Source organism: Sinohyriopsis cumingii, unplaced genomic scaffold, assembly GCF_028554795.1.
Source record: "Sinohyriopsis cumingii isolate HCF-2022 unplaced genomic scaffold, ASM2855479v2 utg001527l, whole genome shotgun sequence".
NCBI lineage: Eukaryota > Metazoa > Mollusca > Bivalvia > Unionida > Unionidae > Sinohyriopsis > Sinohyriopsis cumingii.
The window spans coordinates 3620658-3636894 of record NW_028316012.1 but is presented as its reverse complement, the minus strand read 5'-3'; the positions used below and the strand labels follow the sequence as shown (position 1 = coordinate 3636894).

Here is a 16237-nt window from a genome sequence, read left to right as displayed (position 1 = left end):
TGTGTGTGTGTGTGTGTGTGTGCTTATTTCAAATTTTTTATTCTTTTGTCTCTGATATAAAAATTAAAGCTTTTATTTCCCTTCTTTCTATGTTTCTAGTCATTCGAGCCGCTTTCTAAAACTTACTGTTTTAATATTATCGGTCTTTTGACATTCATCCAGATTTTATTGTACGACTAAGGACGAGACGGCATTGAGCTCGACTAGCCTTATTCTGATATCGACTCATTTGATGTCTGAAAATAAAATGCGTTCAAATACAATTCTGTCCTTTTTATTTGCTGATTATTGCCTTCACCGATGACTCTTTGACTGATGCAAACACAACGATGACGACAACTACTACTACATGTACTACTAAAATGACTACTTATAGGATACTTCGAGACTGTCAAAACATTTTGGTTTGAAAGGGGCAAGAACATGTGTGAAAACCTAGGCATGCAATCAAGTAACAACTACATGGACGACGACGGCGATGATAATGAGTAGAAAGAAGAATATTAGAAACGAAAATACTTTAAGAATAGAAACGTTTAGATTAATTATCTTTTTCTTTTCATTTCAGTCCTTTAAAAATGGTCTTACTTGAACATATCACCTGAGTTGTCACTTTACAGTGTGTCCATTAGAATCCATTCACAAAATGGGTATGTAAAGATTACACACACACACACACACACATATCAATCTACCTCTCTATCTCTCTTATTATATATATATATATATATATATATATATATATATATATATATATATATATATATATATATATATATATATATAGCGGTTGATCGATTATTGAATGGTAATGAATAGTTGGGCTTCGTTTCGCAGTTATACAAGATGCCTTTTCATGTAGTTTTTCTTTATTTTATTTTTAAATTGTGCCTTCAAGGAAAGTTTATTCTGTCTGGTTCCATTTCCAATTTAAATAAAAGCTGTATGGACTTTAAGCATACGCAGTACAGCTTACTTTCCTCCTAAAAGTGGAATCTGTCCTTATGGATGGAAAAGCTCTCCGTATGGATGGAAAAGCTGTCCTTATGGATGGAAGATGGAAAAGCTGTCCGTAGGGATGGAAAAGCTGTCCGTATGGATGGAAAAGCTGTCCGTATGGATAGAAGATGGAAAAGCTGTCTGCATGGATGGAAAAGCTGTCCGTAGGGATGGAAAAGCTGGGTTAAAATATCAGCTGAAGATTTGCTGTAATTCGTAGAGAAATGTTGAACGTGTTTCGGGAAGGAAGTCAAAGTCTGTGAACACAAATAAAACGAAGAGGTGTAAACTATAATGGACAAATGGAAATGTGGACATGTAGTCTGACTATGCATTTAGTTTCTGACGCTATTATGCATTCGAGAAAGACCCCCATTTACTTAATCGGTGTGAATTTTGTCTTTGTACGATATATATATATATATATATATATATATATATATATATATATATATATATATATATATATAGAGAGAGAGAGAGAGAGAGAGAGAGAGAGAGAGAGAGAGAAGCGAAGAACTGTGGTTGACGATACTTCCTAATTTCGGTAAGCACACAGCTTCAACGAATCTGAATGATCTTCGCCCTTTTAATTGCTTTTATTGCTCATCATCGATTGAATTTTGTTTGTATTGACTTAATTATCAATTAATGGATGTTGGTACGATGATTGTACCGACTATATCTCAACGTGGACCAGGTTACTATGAAACTGGTAGTCTTTTTTATTATTAGCTGTTTACAAATTACGGCTATTGATTTTTTATGTACCGGAAACTTGTTGGTTGGAATGAGGATGTTTACTGGATTTGTCGCAACAAAACCAAGTAGGAGTCTAACCTGTGCCTTAAGTAATTACACTTGCCATCTTACTTTCTTGTGTCCACACAACCATGTGGGGACCCTGGGGTGGAAGGGGGAGTGATGTTGAATGGTCTTAGGCACTCGATTTTATTGATCGCTGCCATATCACTTATTTCCGCGTGGGTTCGAGTCTAAGGCTCGACCAATATTGATATGTGAAAAAGCCTGTCAGTAGCTTCTCGTGGTTAAGTGGTTCTTTCTGGGGTTTTCTTGTGTTTATCCTCCGCCAGATATACTGGCCGCCATGTGTAACCTATTATGTTCTGACAAATGTTGTTAAGTCTACAAACGACAACAATCTACAGACCATTGTCTAAATAATGATGGAATTAGGTCAGATAAAATTGTTTGATGTGTACGGAAACCAACTCATAATTCAAAACTGACACATCTCCACTGGATTTCTATTTAAAAATGATAGATGTAAACATGGAACTAATTTCACAACTCGGGTGTATGAACAAATTAGAGAATAATTGAATGCTTACACTTTGCATAGTCGAGTGAAATAAACCGCTGATGCATGAGATGTTAGTGATATTAAACATTAAAGGTGGCAAGGATTTGATTCCTGGTTTGAATATATTAAATCACTCTAACCTGCAGGAATAATTTTGTGTCATTCTGCGTAAGTCTCTTTCATAAAATCATATATCCATGCTAGATGAGGTAGAATCCAGGGATTAACTAATGACTGTGTGTTCTAATACGTGAAAAGGAGCATGGAAAGGAAATAAACTCACGCGGAACTCCACTAATATTATACCAAAAATAAGCGCATAATTGTGTGCAAAATAAAAGTATGATTTAAGACGTTTGCTTTTCCGTTCTAACACTTAATTGTGTCTCTTAATAGGGGCATAGTATGACTACGTGTATATACATGTGCCCCGTTCGAAGTTTCTGATTTTTTTTTATCAGTTAGTTATACTATCAACTATACTTACGTGGTATGATGTTATATTTATTTCTTAAGCAAATTATATTGATGAAACAATATTATGACGTTAAAATTCCATATGACGAATCGTCAACGAATAATCAGTCTTCCAAAACAAACATGCATGTAGGCTTAATGCTATAATTATGGTCTCACTGCATCTGCATTATGCTTTGCTCTTCATCGTTGTAGGTTGTTCAAAGACCATTAGCATGCCAGAAGCTCTTGTTAAGCTTCAGTTTACTCGGCATGATTTTGTGTCTTTCTTAGACTATTTACAGATCGCATGCCGTGATTTGGTTTTGGTTCTTATGATGTTCATTGTAATGTCAAATGGAAATAAGGGAGCGAATTTTGAGAGTAAACGAGTTTTGGTGTACTGAGTTGAAGATTGTTGTAATGTCAAAATGACATAAGGGAGCGAATTTTGAGAGTAAATGAGTTTTGGTGTACTGAGTTGAAGTTCGTTGCAATGTCAAATTGACATAAGGGAGTGAATTTTGAGAGTAAACGAGTTTTGGTGTACTGAGTTGAAGTTCGTTGTAATGTCAAATTGACATAAGGGAGCGAAGTTTGAGAGTAAACTAGAGTTGAAGTTCGTTGTAATGTCAAATTGACATAAGGGAGCGAAGTTTGAGAGTAAACTAGAGTTGAAGTTCGTTGTAATGTCAAATTGACATAAGGGAGCGAAGTTTGAGAGTAAACGAGTTTGGGTGTACTAAGATGAAGTTCATTGTAATAAAAGAAGAAAAACTTCAGGTCCAGAACTGTAATTCAATCTAAAGAAAATTTTATTTAAAATAAAGATCTTATAATCACACAGGTCTACAGTAACTGGTTGTTATCCGCAATTGCAGGGTGTTCTGTTTCAGGATTGAAACAAGCATAGAAATAATGAAGGATAAAATAGGGTTACTAAAATTTTCAATCGATGTAGCGCGGTGATCTAAGTATAGGGGTGGCTGTTATGGGAGCTTTTGGTCGGTTTGATTGCCCGTACTGTATCATTTAACAGCATGTGTGGAGTAACTGCACCGTTTGCATTTATGTAACATTATTTCGTTCTTTCATTTGCCATTATGCAACCATTTACTAATTGAAAAGTTAAAAATGAAACGTAGTCTAGATACAGAACTGAACGAAACCTCACAGCCAATCGCAGCTTGTTTTACGTACTGGTTTGCTTTCAACAGAACATTGATAAACCCGCAAAGTTATTTTAGTACATCTAGGGATTCACGGTTAAGTTATGGTTTCAGGGTCTTCAAATTGCAAATCTTAACACCCCTTAGTGCTTGGAGTAGATCATGACTATTTTCCTGACAAAAGTCAAGTCAATTTTATTTATTTTATTCAGAATTGCATTTGACAAATGGCATTTTCTTTTTTTTTTATATTAAAAGTATCTTGTCTGACTCAACCCCCCACCCCCCGTACTTCACATCCTTCTCAATATGACGTAATCTTGTGTTTGTAAATGTGAGCGATTGTATCTCCGTGGATATGCACCATAGAAAAGTCTACATGTCAGTTATTAAATGAAAGGGAGGTAATCCAAACAAGCATATACTTGTAGCTACTGTGTTAGTTACCTTCGTAGCTTTAATTTTATCTCTATGTCGTTCGATGCTTAGTTTTTTACACTCATTGATACATAGGTTATAAATAATGTCCATGGATCAAAGGTTTTAAAGAAATTACAATTAATGGATAGATCTGTTCAACACATCACAACGAAAAGATACAAACCCATTTGTTATCTTCTATCAATAAAAGCGCATTATTTGTCATTGAATTTCACTGCTGTAATCTACCTCAACTCTGCTGTACATTCGTTAGTTTCTATCCATCTGAAGTTACCGTTTCATTGTCAAATGAACACTTAATGATATACAAAAAGGGGAAACGTAATACTATGTGCACAAGTCTTATGTTTTAAGGTACCGTTATTGCTAACTTGCCTCAAATATCTACCAACAGGGAAGCAAAGATGCCAACATAGACGATTATAGTGAATAATTAAAGATTGTACGAAATAAAACGTACACTTTTTAATTAACCATAAAAATGAATAATAACAATAATGTTAAACGTATTATCCAACTCTCTCTCTCTCTCTCTCTCTCTCTGTGTTTGTGTGTGTGTGTGCTCGAATAGACATATAACTATACAATGTCAATACAGAGCTTATAAACACGTAGTAATAAATAGCTGGAAAGATGTAGACTAAATAAATGTTCATTTTAATCTTTGTCAAAAACATAAATGAAGACCATTTTCTCTTCTGAAATTACATTAAGAATGATTTCTTTTCAGATGATAAGGATTCTGACTCCGACATTGAGGAGTTTTCCTCCATGGAACAACCTCCTCTGATAAAGCAACTTAAGACCATTCTAGCGGAGTACCCGGATGATGGGCAGATCATAAAAGTACCTATTTCTTGATCGACTGACAATGCATACACGCACTCAAGTACACATATAGAGTTTAGCCAGCTCAACACATTTGCACACATTTCTCCTATTGCTCCTTTTGTCTAAAAAGGGAAGGTTTAGTTTGCTCATGTTAAAAACATCCAGTCTGCGTCTGTATTTTTCTCAGTACGATGTTAATTGTTATCTATCTTGTGTTTTTAAACGTGGGCCATGATTTCCTTTTGGACATGTATTGTAGGAAATTAGGAGTTAGAAGTAGGAATAAATATTTGTAATCAGTGGAAAACTGTCCATATCAGTGCTTATACACTGAATATTGTGCTTGGATAACTATGTACACTGGGATCAATGTAGAAGTTAAATAAGCAATCCGTTTGCATTTGATCTGATGCTCCGGCGTGTCTAATAAATGTGCTTAGTTATACCTTAAAATGGTTTTCACAGAACAAAAGAACTAACAGCAGGAAAACAAAATACTTTCTATGAAGTCTTTAAAGTGCCTTTTTGATATTGAAGAAAATAATGTTTGCCCCCATTATTTTCTACTTTATACTCTCATAAAGGGTCAAAATTTCGTTGTTATAGCTGTTTTATTCCAGACTGTATTCTCTGCATGATGAGTAATGTTTACAATGGCTGTTTTAGGATATTAAAAGCTTTGAAAAACTGAGGTATGCAGTCACTGATTACACTTTTTGAAATTTTCTCATATAACGTCTAACAAGAAAGAGCTGCATCAATGTACAGTATACAGTGGACTGGATTAAATATAAATCAGTCACATAAAAAACTAAATTAAAAATAAAATGTGCAGAATTCATAACCTGTATCTTTGTAGTGTAGGAGACTGAATATTGTTAAGAATCACTGTCATTCTCTTTCCCCATCTCCATCTCCCTGTTGTGAACTGGGAAATGATGTTCAGACTCGGTATACCTTCCTACATGTCATAGGAGGTGACTAATGGAAGTACACCATGCGTGGAGTCCCAGGACGATAATGCTTCAGAGAAAGTCTTGGATTTCGGAAAGTGTGCGAGCCTCAGTTATATTTAGAAAGTACAAAACACCTTGTATTTGAATTTCAAGAATTTATCCATTTTTGCATTTATCAAATACGCATATATGACCAAAGGGATTTTAGTGTGGGAAAAAGTAAAATATACAGAAGTTCCATTATCAGGTTTCTAACTAGTAATATGTGGGGGTGGGGGGTGAATATGGAAATTTCAGAGACAGATGTGAGGGAAGCAATGATAAATCTGGGTAGCTAGATGAGCATCATGACATATCTGGATAACTGGGTCATATTCCTGCTGTTTCAGCACCACTTATTTATGGTATGATCAGGGGAAGGGAGCTGTCATTCATCTGGTAATGGTTAGCCAATCATATTCTGTATGTGGGGAAAGGGTGTGGGATTACAATATGTGTCTACAGAAAGATGCAAGATATAGGGTGGGGTAAAAAGCAGAAGGCAGAGGGGCACAAAGAGAAAAGAAAAGCAGAAACAGGGCAGAGGAAGAAAACGTGACACATTAATTAACTGATATCACTGTATGACAAAGTAAAAAGTTGCTGATAGGACATTGACACTTGAAAATACAAATTTCCTGATGGAACAAAACATTTTAAAATAGAAACTTTCTGGTAGAGCAAGAAACAGCATAGAAACCCGCTGGTAGGACAATATTTTAACATAGAATATTGCTAATGCAACAATAACACTTAAAAATAAAAACTGCTGATAGGACAATATTTTAACATAGAATATTGCTAATGCAACAATAACACTTAAAAATAAAAACTGCTGATAGGACAATATTTTAACATAGAATATTGCTAATGCAACAATAACACTTAAAAATAAAAACTGCTGATAGGACAATATTTTAACATAGAATATTGCTAATGCAACAATAACACTTAAAAATAAAAACTGCTGATAGGACAATATTTTAACATAGAATATTGCTAATGCAAAAATAACACTTAAAAATAAAAACTTGCCGATATGGAAATCACAGTTTGAAATAAAGATGTATGCAGGGCACTAACCTACTAATTAGTAAGCTGTCAAAATGGAAAGATCATGATCTTATGCTATAGAGCAGAGGTGGGCAAACTTTCCAGTGCAAGTGCCATACACAAATTTACACCTTTTCGCGGGCCACATAGTTCATTAAGTAAAATAATTAATATTTGAAATGGCAAAGACAAAAGGTTTTTCTAAATAACATAAAATTGTTAATATGTTGTTAATATTTGAAAACTTAAACTTGAAAAGAAGCACATTTATTTGATAAACAGAGTAACAAAAACAGAGTCAGTGCGAATGATGACTTGTTCCTAGGCCGCATGAAAGCCCTTGGCGGGTCGCATGAAAGCCCTTGGCGGACTAGTTTGCCCACCCCTTCTTTAGAGGAAATGTAGTTCTTTTAAGTGCTTATTTGTTGCATTCTTTTCTCAAGCTTTATCATTTAGTTATATGTGTTTACCTGCTTCTTAATGGGAGCATTATTAAAGCTAAACCTTTACATATTACTTAATGTGATATTATTTTAAGTTGATGGACGAAGCAAAATCATGCTTTGAAACATCATGTTACATCTGTATGCAAATACTTTCAAACACGCTAGATAATTTGATGAGAGATATACCAGTCTTTACAGATTTTGCATGCGCAGTTATATTCAAAGTGTACATTGATAATGAATATTCCTATGTAAACAGAAGTGTTGATAATTGAGATTAATTTGATCTGATCTGTATATATATACAGTATATACATTGAATAAAATCCATTTACATATTATTCACTTGAAAACTTGTTGTAAACAGGTAAAAATAGAAACATATCGATAGGGTATTGACACTTAAAACATTAAATTTGCTGATTGAACAATAACACCTAAAAATCTTAATGGCTGGTCAGTAACAGAAACTTGACGATAGGGAATAACACTTAAATTAAGGAACTATTGATTGGGCAATACCACTTAAAACATGAATTTCCTGATAGGACAGTATCATGGCAAAATAGAAAATTGCTGACAGGGCACGTTGAATTAGAAACTTACTGATATGAGAATAACACTTTAAAATAGAAATTTGCTGAAACAACAAAAACACTTTAAAATAGAAACTTCAGGATTTGACAGTAACACTTCAGCATAGAACCTTGCTGACAGAGCAATGACACTTTAAAAGAGAAATTCGCTGATTGGAAACTCGTACTTTAAAATAGAAACTTGCTAATAGGACAATATAAATTTGCCAATACGATTAGGAACAATTTCTGCAAAGATGGAACACTTGAGAAAACAAACTTGATGATGTGACAACAGCACTTTAAGATGGAAAGATGCTGATGAGACACAGACACTTTATAATTGAAACTTGCCGATAGTAACAGACAAACCTCGAAACATGCTGATAGAGCACATTAAGATGGAAATTAACTGATATCACAGTATGACAGTAAAGTAGAAACTTGCTGATAGGACATTAACACTTGAAAATACAAATTTCCTGATGGAACAAAACATTTTAAAATAGAAACTTGCTGATAGAGCAAGAAACATCAGCATAGAAACTTGCTGATAGGACAACATTTTAACATAGAAATTTGCTGATGCGACAATAACACTTAAAAATAGAAACTTGCTGATATGGAAATCGCAGTTTGGAATAAAGTCATGCTGGCAGGGCACTAACGCGTTAATTAGTAAGCTGTCAAAATGGAAAGTTCATGATTTTATACTTTAGAGGAAATGCAGTCATTTTAAGTGGTTATTTGTTGCATTCTTTACTCATGCTTCATCATTTAGTTATATATGTTTACCTCCTTTTTAATGGAAGCATTATTAAAGCTATACCTTCACATATTACTTAATGTCATGTTATTTTAAGCTGATAGACGAAGCAAAACCATGCTACGATACATCATGTTACATCTGTATGCAAATACTTTCAAACACGCTAGCTAGTTTGATAAGAGTCTTTACAGATTTTGCATGTGCAATTATTTATATTCAAAGTGTACATTGATAAAGAATATTCAGATGTAAACAGAAGTGTTGATAATTGGGATTAATTTGATCTGAAATTGAAGACAAGGATCACAATAGTTCTAACGTTTCAAATCAGTTGTAGTCTAAGTCAGTGGCTACTCCATAATGGATGCAATGCATTGTAGCAATTGTAACTGTAACAGTTATATATATATATATATATATATATATATATATATATATATATATATATGCTATCATTTTCCTCCTTTCAGGAACTGATTCAGAATGCAGAGGATGCTGGAGCAAGTGAGGTCAAGATCCTCTATGATGACAGATGTATCAATGCACAAGAGGACAATAAAAACAGATATCGGAAGTTTCTAAGGGTCAGTTGTAGATACTTTACTCAGTATTTTAAACCTCATTTTACAGCCGTTTCATACAAAGGGCAATAACTTGTGCCTATTATCTCCCCTTGCCAACGCTAGGTGCAGCTAACATTAAAGCTGATTTTCCTACAGCAACATCATGCCTAGCACCTGAAATAAATTGAAAGTCAAATTTGTGTTATATGTGAAACATCCATATACGATTTTGGATTTGTTTGGTTTAAAATTAATTCCTACACAGGTAGCTAGTACATTTTGGGGTTTTGAAAATATTTTACAACTTTTCAGATTTCGCAGTTTTTATACTGTATGGTACAAACAAGCTATCATTGAAGCATTGCTGTTTGTTATCCATGCTTTTGCGCATACTGTATACTGCTCGTACACTCAGTTTGTAACAGGTATTATTTTGAACTCATATTAACAGGTTGCAACTTATATTTACACATTTTTGTTGTAGTTTGTTTTAAATCGTGGTCTCAATGAAACTTGTCTATGTAATAAATGCAACAAATTCAAGGCTAGGAAGACATGCACGATTTGTGCCTTGAGTGTACAATATGTACTTCATCAGCACCATGCAGAGTATATAGTATTTGTTAGTTTATAAAAAAAAATTTGTTTCGTTTTATCTCGTTTAAATGAAACTTGTCAATGAAGGGTAAAAAATACAAGTTCAAGGCTTAGAAAGACATGCATATGTTGTACTTTGCATGTACAGAAATGTACTTCATCTGTACTATGCATCGTGAACATTATAAAATATTAGTTAATTTATACATTATTGTTGTGTTTTGTTTTATCTTGTTAATCCATTGAAATCTGTCGATGAAGTCTAAAAAAAAGGCAACAAGTTCAAGGGATAAGGAATACCTCACACAAGCATCGTGTACAGATGTACTTTGTCAGTACCATACAGTGTGTATGTTATAAGATATATGAGTGTACCCCCCCCCTATTTATAGGCAGCCCAGATGGCATAACTCTCCCTCCCCCGCAGATGCATGGAGTTTTTGCTGGATGCATTGGATTCAACACTGGCTGTCTTTGCCAACCAGAGCCATCTTTACCATCCAGCCGTTTGACCGGTCCAACTGACTACTTTCCACGGGGATCTGTGTAATAGATCAGTCCGTCTTTCTGCACATTTGGTGACATTGCTTTATTATGGTGGGGTTTTACTGAAAAATCCTTCCATTCAGCCGATTTGGATACTTGATTGCTAGACTGGCCATGGGTAACTTAGTAGTAGATTTATCCATCTTGCCACACATTTGGCAACATTTCCTTATTATGATGGGGAATGCACTGAAAAATCTGTCCATCCAGCCAATCCTTTGGTGATGCTGGTGAAGACTGGTCCGGATTTTATACAGCCTTCTTTCATTCCAGTTCTTCATTAGGCAAACCAGTCATCCATCAAGACATTCGGCCAGCAGACCCCATGTTCATGGAGTATCCTCAACTATACTCTTATCCTGCCATGTAAAGTACCAAGTTTTGTTTTCAGGTGGCCATCAAAGTGATTTATAAAATGTTGCTCGCTTCATAATGCACCCCCCTCCCCCCGCCACACTGAACTGTAAAGTTAACATGTCAGTTAACAATTTTGACAATGAGGAAGAAACACAACTTTTTGGGAAACTTCCTCAATCTACCAAGATACAGGGGATTAATAGCCATTTCTCTGCTTGCATTTGTGATCTGTTTAATTCCAAGGCTTTACAGCAAGCCAGCTACCAGCAACGTTTTCATACCGCTAGTACATGACACATTCAGATGCCTGCTGTACAAACATCTCAGCGCTAGATAATAATGTACTTACTGCCACTTCCAAGATAGTATAGCATTGTATGCCAGAAATAACATGAGTTTAGTGGAGCCACAATCAAAAAGTGATACGAGAATATATAAGGCAGACTCTAGATATAGATGAATGGAAATTGAACAATTGCACCATCTATATTTGAGACAAGGACTGCAATCGTTAACTTTTCACATGTTAACCCTTTACCTCATAGAGCATAGTGACAAAGTGCAGCACGCTATAAATAGAACACCTGTTACCTAGCAGACCGCATCCGCATAGGCATGCCTGTGAATTGTTAAGCAATGTAGTGGTGTTACGTTTAACAGCAGTTTTAACCATTTTACATTTAAGGTAGACATCTATTATATATGGAAAAATTGAAGAGTAAAGTCCGATTGTTATAGCTGTGTAATTATTTTTCACAGAAGAATATTTAATGTGCTTTAAAATCGAGAGAGAACTCATTCACCGTCATGTCAGTGAGGCCGCATGACCGACCGTAGCTGCCATTTCCCATTCTCGAAATTTACACGTTTTTCGTCTGCGTCTACATCACTAAGTCATCTGAATTTGATAATCAATAAAAACTAATTGCTGCTTACATAAATATCGTAGCCTTTACCAAAGTTATTGAATCTTTCGTGGTTGAGATTCTACTCGTGAAAACTTCGTAAGTACTGAATGAAATCCTGCCTGTGAACTGTTAAGCAATTTAGTGTATGTTACGTTTAACAACAATTTTAAGCATTTTACATTTTTGGTACACATATATTATATGTGGAAAAAGTTAAGAGTAATGTCCGATTGTTATAGCTGTGTAATTATTTTCCACAGAAGAATTTTTTTATGTGCTTCGAAATCTTGAGAGAACTCGTTCACCGTCATATCAGTGAGGCCGCGTGACTAACCGTAGCTGCCATTTCCGATACTCGAAATTTACAAGGTTTTCGTGTGCGTCTATATCACTAAGTCATCTGAATTTGATAATTTATAAAAACTAATTGCTGCCTACATTAATATCAGAGCCTTTACCTAATTTATTGAATCTTTCGTGGTTGTTATTCTAATCGTGAAAACTTCGTACGTACTGAATGAAATCCGCAGCTGCCATTTTGTCGAGTGGAGATTACGACCCAGTTACTTTAAATAGCAGATATTGACCAGTGCATGAATAGTGACCACGTGATCTGACGTAATTTTCATTCGCAGAAATGAATGTAGTATGTAATAGGGGGGTTTTCCCCAAAGGTGGCGCTACGAAAACTATCTCAAAATGGCTGATGTTTACAGCAGGCGTCAAAAGGCGCTTCTATGTGAATCTTGCAGAGGCATCAAAAGGCGCTTCCATGCGAATGGAGTAGAGGCGTCCAAAGACGCTTGTATGAGGTAAAGGGTTAAGAATAAGGCAGCAGTTTTTAAAAAATACAGAGAAATGACAAAGACAGCTAGGAACATGGCACAGGTGGAAGAGAGAGAAGTTCAAGCAACTTTAACTGGCAGTGAATATTGAAATGTTCCAAGATAGATGAACCAGATATCTGTGTTGCAGAAGAATTCCTATTAAATTTATGCTGGGAACAAATCTCTATTCTTTTCTTCAACCAGGGATGGCTAGGCAGCTTTGATGAAATTTCACAGACGTATTATTGGACTTGTTATGAATAAAACTGAATAGGCATTTGATGAGGCAATGCAGGATACTTTACATATAAACAACAGATGTCTCGTCAAGGCTCATTTTCTCCTGTGGTATGTGATATGCAGAAGAATATTACAGTTAAGCTCTATATCTGGAATACTTCAGGTTTGATAAGAAAATTAACTGGTAAACAGTCAAATTTGGATTGCTTTGATTTGGTTTATTTTATGCAAAAAATGTATATTGGCAAATCATCACATCCTTGATGCAGTAAATAACTTGGCCTTACCATGCATCATAGAATGGGGCCCCTAGTGGCCGAGTGGTCTAAAGCGCTCTCCGTTCGGATCACTGCCATCTCACCTCTGTCTGCATGGGTTCGAGTCCAAGGCTCGGCTAGCGTCGGTACGTGGGAAAGCCTGCCAGTAGCTTCTCGTGGGTCGGTGGTTCTTCCCTGGGTTTTCTAGGGTTCTTCCTCCACCAGTTATACTGGCCGCCATGTATAGCCCATCTTGTGCTGAAAAATGGCGTTAAACCCTAGAACAACAACAACAGCATCATAGAATTGTGTACAAAAGCATAACAAGGTATAAACACAACCTATACAAAACAAAGTTAACAAGGCATAAATTGTGAATTTGTAGAAAATCTCATTAGTGATACCCTCTACATCAGAATGTGAATGATTGTTCAGCCTCATGATCAGTATCAGTGACCATTTAATCTTTTGTGAGGTGAGGGATGTGCCTAAATAACAGTAAAAACCATGGCTTTTTCGAGCAAATGTATGTTAAGTAATTGCAGCTACCGCTTTGAAGCCATTTTCTCTTGGCCGGTGTCTGAATAAAAATTTGAACCATAAATGTAACACAAATTACACGAGTTCTGCAACCTTAAGCAGGGGATTGGTTATAGTATTATTATCCTCCATAATGTTGATCTGCATTGTGCAAATGCTTTAAAAGTTGGCAGATACGTCTTAGTCTTAGAATTGTATGTTCATGTTTGTAATGTTTGTAGCTTAGATGGTTGTATATATTCCAAAACTTATTATTATTATTATTATTATTATTAGAGGTAGTAGTAGCAGTAGTATTAAACAGTTGAAATAATTATTATTTCAGGGACCAGCTCTAGCCTTTTTTAATGATGCCACCTTCACAGAATCAGACTGGAAGGGAATAAAAATGATATACAGCAGTGTCAAGGAAGAGGATCCTCTCAAGGTCGGGCGATTCGGACTGGGATTCAAATCTGTTTTCCATATCACAGGTAATGTAGTTTTAACAGGATTCCTGTGCAGGTCTGAAATTCTTGAAACAGTCTTACATTTGAAAGTTGCTTTTCTACGCCTTAAAAAGGTTAGGAAAAATTAACATTTAATTATTAAAATGTCTGGAAATTCTCTTAAATTTTCGTTATTCCTTTTCACATGATGTCATTAACACTTTTTCCCTTCACTAAGTTTAATTGTCACATTGAGTTCTGGACAAGACATTCTGTTGTTGTTCGAACCATGCATCGAGGAAGTTTTACAAATGCATGTTTAAAATGCAGGCTACTAAGACAATTCTAAAGGCCGAATCCTAGCAAGGTTCATATGAATGGTACAGTTTGGAAAATAGAACTATCGGCTGATGATAGTGATGGCAGTTTATTTTAATGCTATGAATTATATCAGATTATGGAGCTAGATAAATGTTTAAGAGAGAAAATTATGGCTGATGTAGCTTTACTGAAATTGAGCTTTGAACTAACTTGGTCACATGTAATCAGAACCGGAACTGATGTCATTTTGAATGCTGGAAAATATATTACACTGCAGATGGGATGTATGTCAAATTTTTGACTGAAATGGGCACACCATATAAAAAGTTCATAATTTTGTGAACACTAGTTGGTAATTTTAATAGGTCTAATTGCCAATATAAGAAGTGTAAACTTCTGGACAATTCATTTCACGATTGTTAGAATTTTTTGCTTGAATTTATAAACTTCATCTTATTCTTGATGAGTGTTTTACTCTATTGCCTGGATATTTTATTTACTACTGAGTGTTTTAATCTATTGCCTGGATATTTTATTTACTAGAGTGTTTTAATCTATTGCCTGGATATTTTATTTACTAGAGTGTTTTACTCTATTGCCTGGATATTTTATTTACTAGAGTGTTTTAATCTATTGCCTGGATATTTTATTTACTAGAGTGTTTTAATCTATTGCCTGGATATTTAATTTACTAGAGTGTTTTAATCTATTGCCTGGATATTTTATTTACTACTGAGTGTTTTAATCTATTGCCTGGATATTTTATTTACTACCGAGTGTTTTAATCTATTGCCTGGATATTTTATTTACTAGAGTGTTTTAATCTATTGCCTGGATATTTTATTTACTAGAGTGTTTTAATCTATTGCCTGGATATTTTATTTACTACTGAGTGTTTTAATCTATTGCCTGGATATTTTATTTACTAGAGTGTTTTAATCTATTGCCTGGATATTTTATTTACTGGAGTGTTTTAATCTATTGCCTGGATATTTTATTTACTACCGAGTGTTTTAATCTATTGCCTGGATATTTTATTTACTAGAGTGTTTTAATCCATTGCCTGGATATTTTATTTACTACCGAGTCAAGTGTTTTACTATATTGCCTGGATATTTTATTTACTAGAGTGTTTTAATCTATTGCCTGGATATTTTATTTACTAGAGTGTTTTAATCTATTGCCTGGATATTTTATTTACTACTGAGTTTACAGGTAGAAGAACAAGTGCAAAGTAAACAACAAATAGTAACACAGATTTATATTCTTTAGTTCACATGGATTATATTTTTTCAGGGTAAGTCAATGCAAGGTGAATTCTGATGTACATTTGGGGACAATTTACTGCAAATTATCCTAGATAGGGATAACATGGGGATAGATGTTTTCAATGTCTTCTGAATTCACATGAAGAAATGTAGGGATATCACAGATTTATTTAATTTAGGGTACTGTAAGAAGTGTTTATATTTTTAACATGTTTTCAAATTCCCAAAGTCCGGAAAATGGTGGTTTCAGATTTTAATCAGCTTTAGGCTATAGCAGGGGCATCTCAGCACAGAATAATATTCATATGCTGGTGAGGAAAAGATTAA

General features: G+C 34.8%; 1 protein-coding gene across 1 annotated transcript in view; it reads left to right on the top strand.

The window, feature by feature from the left end:
* The first annotated feature begins 323 nt into the window (after nt 1-323).
* The window catches only part of LOC149772043 (sacsin-like), a 50013-nt gene continuing 34099 nt past the window's right edge, over nt 324-16237 (top strand). Inside the window, exons 1-4 of the mRNA XM_089947991.1 lie at nt 324-650; nt 5120-5235; nt 9529-9642; nt 14219-14366. Coding sequence (XP_089804117.1) covers nt 647-650; nt 5120-5235; nt 9529-9642; nt 14219-14366 — 382 coding nt within the window. The 5' untranslated portion in view covers nt 324-646. The remainder of the gene's footprint in view (nt 651-5119; nt 5236-9528; nt 9643-14218; nt 14367-16237) is intronic.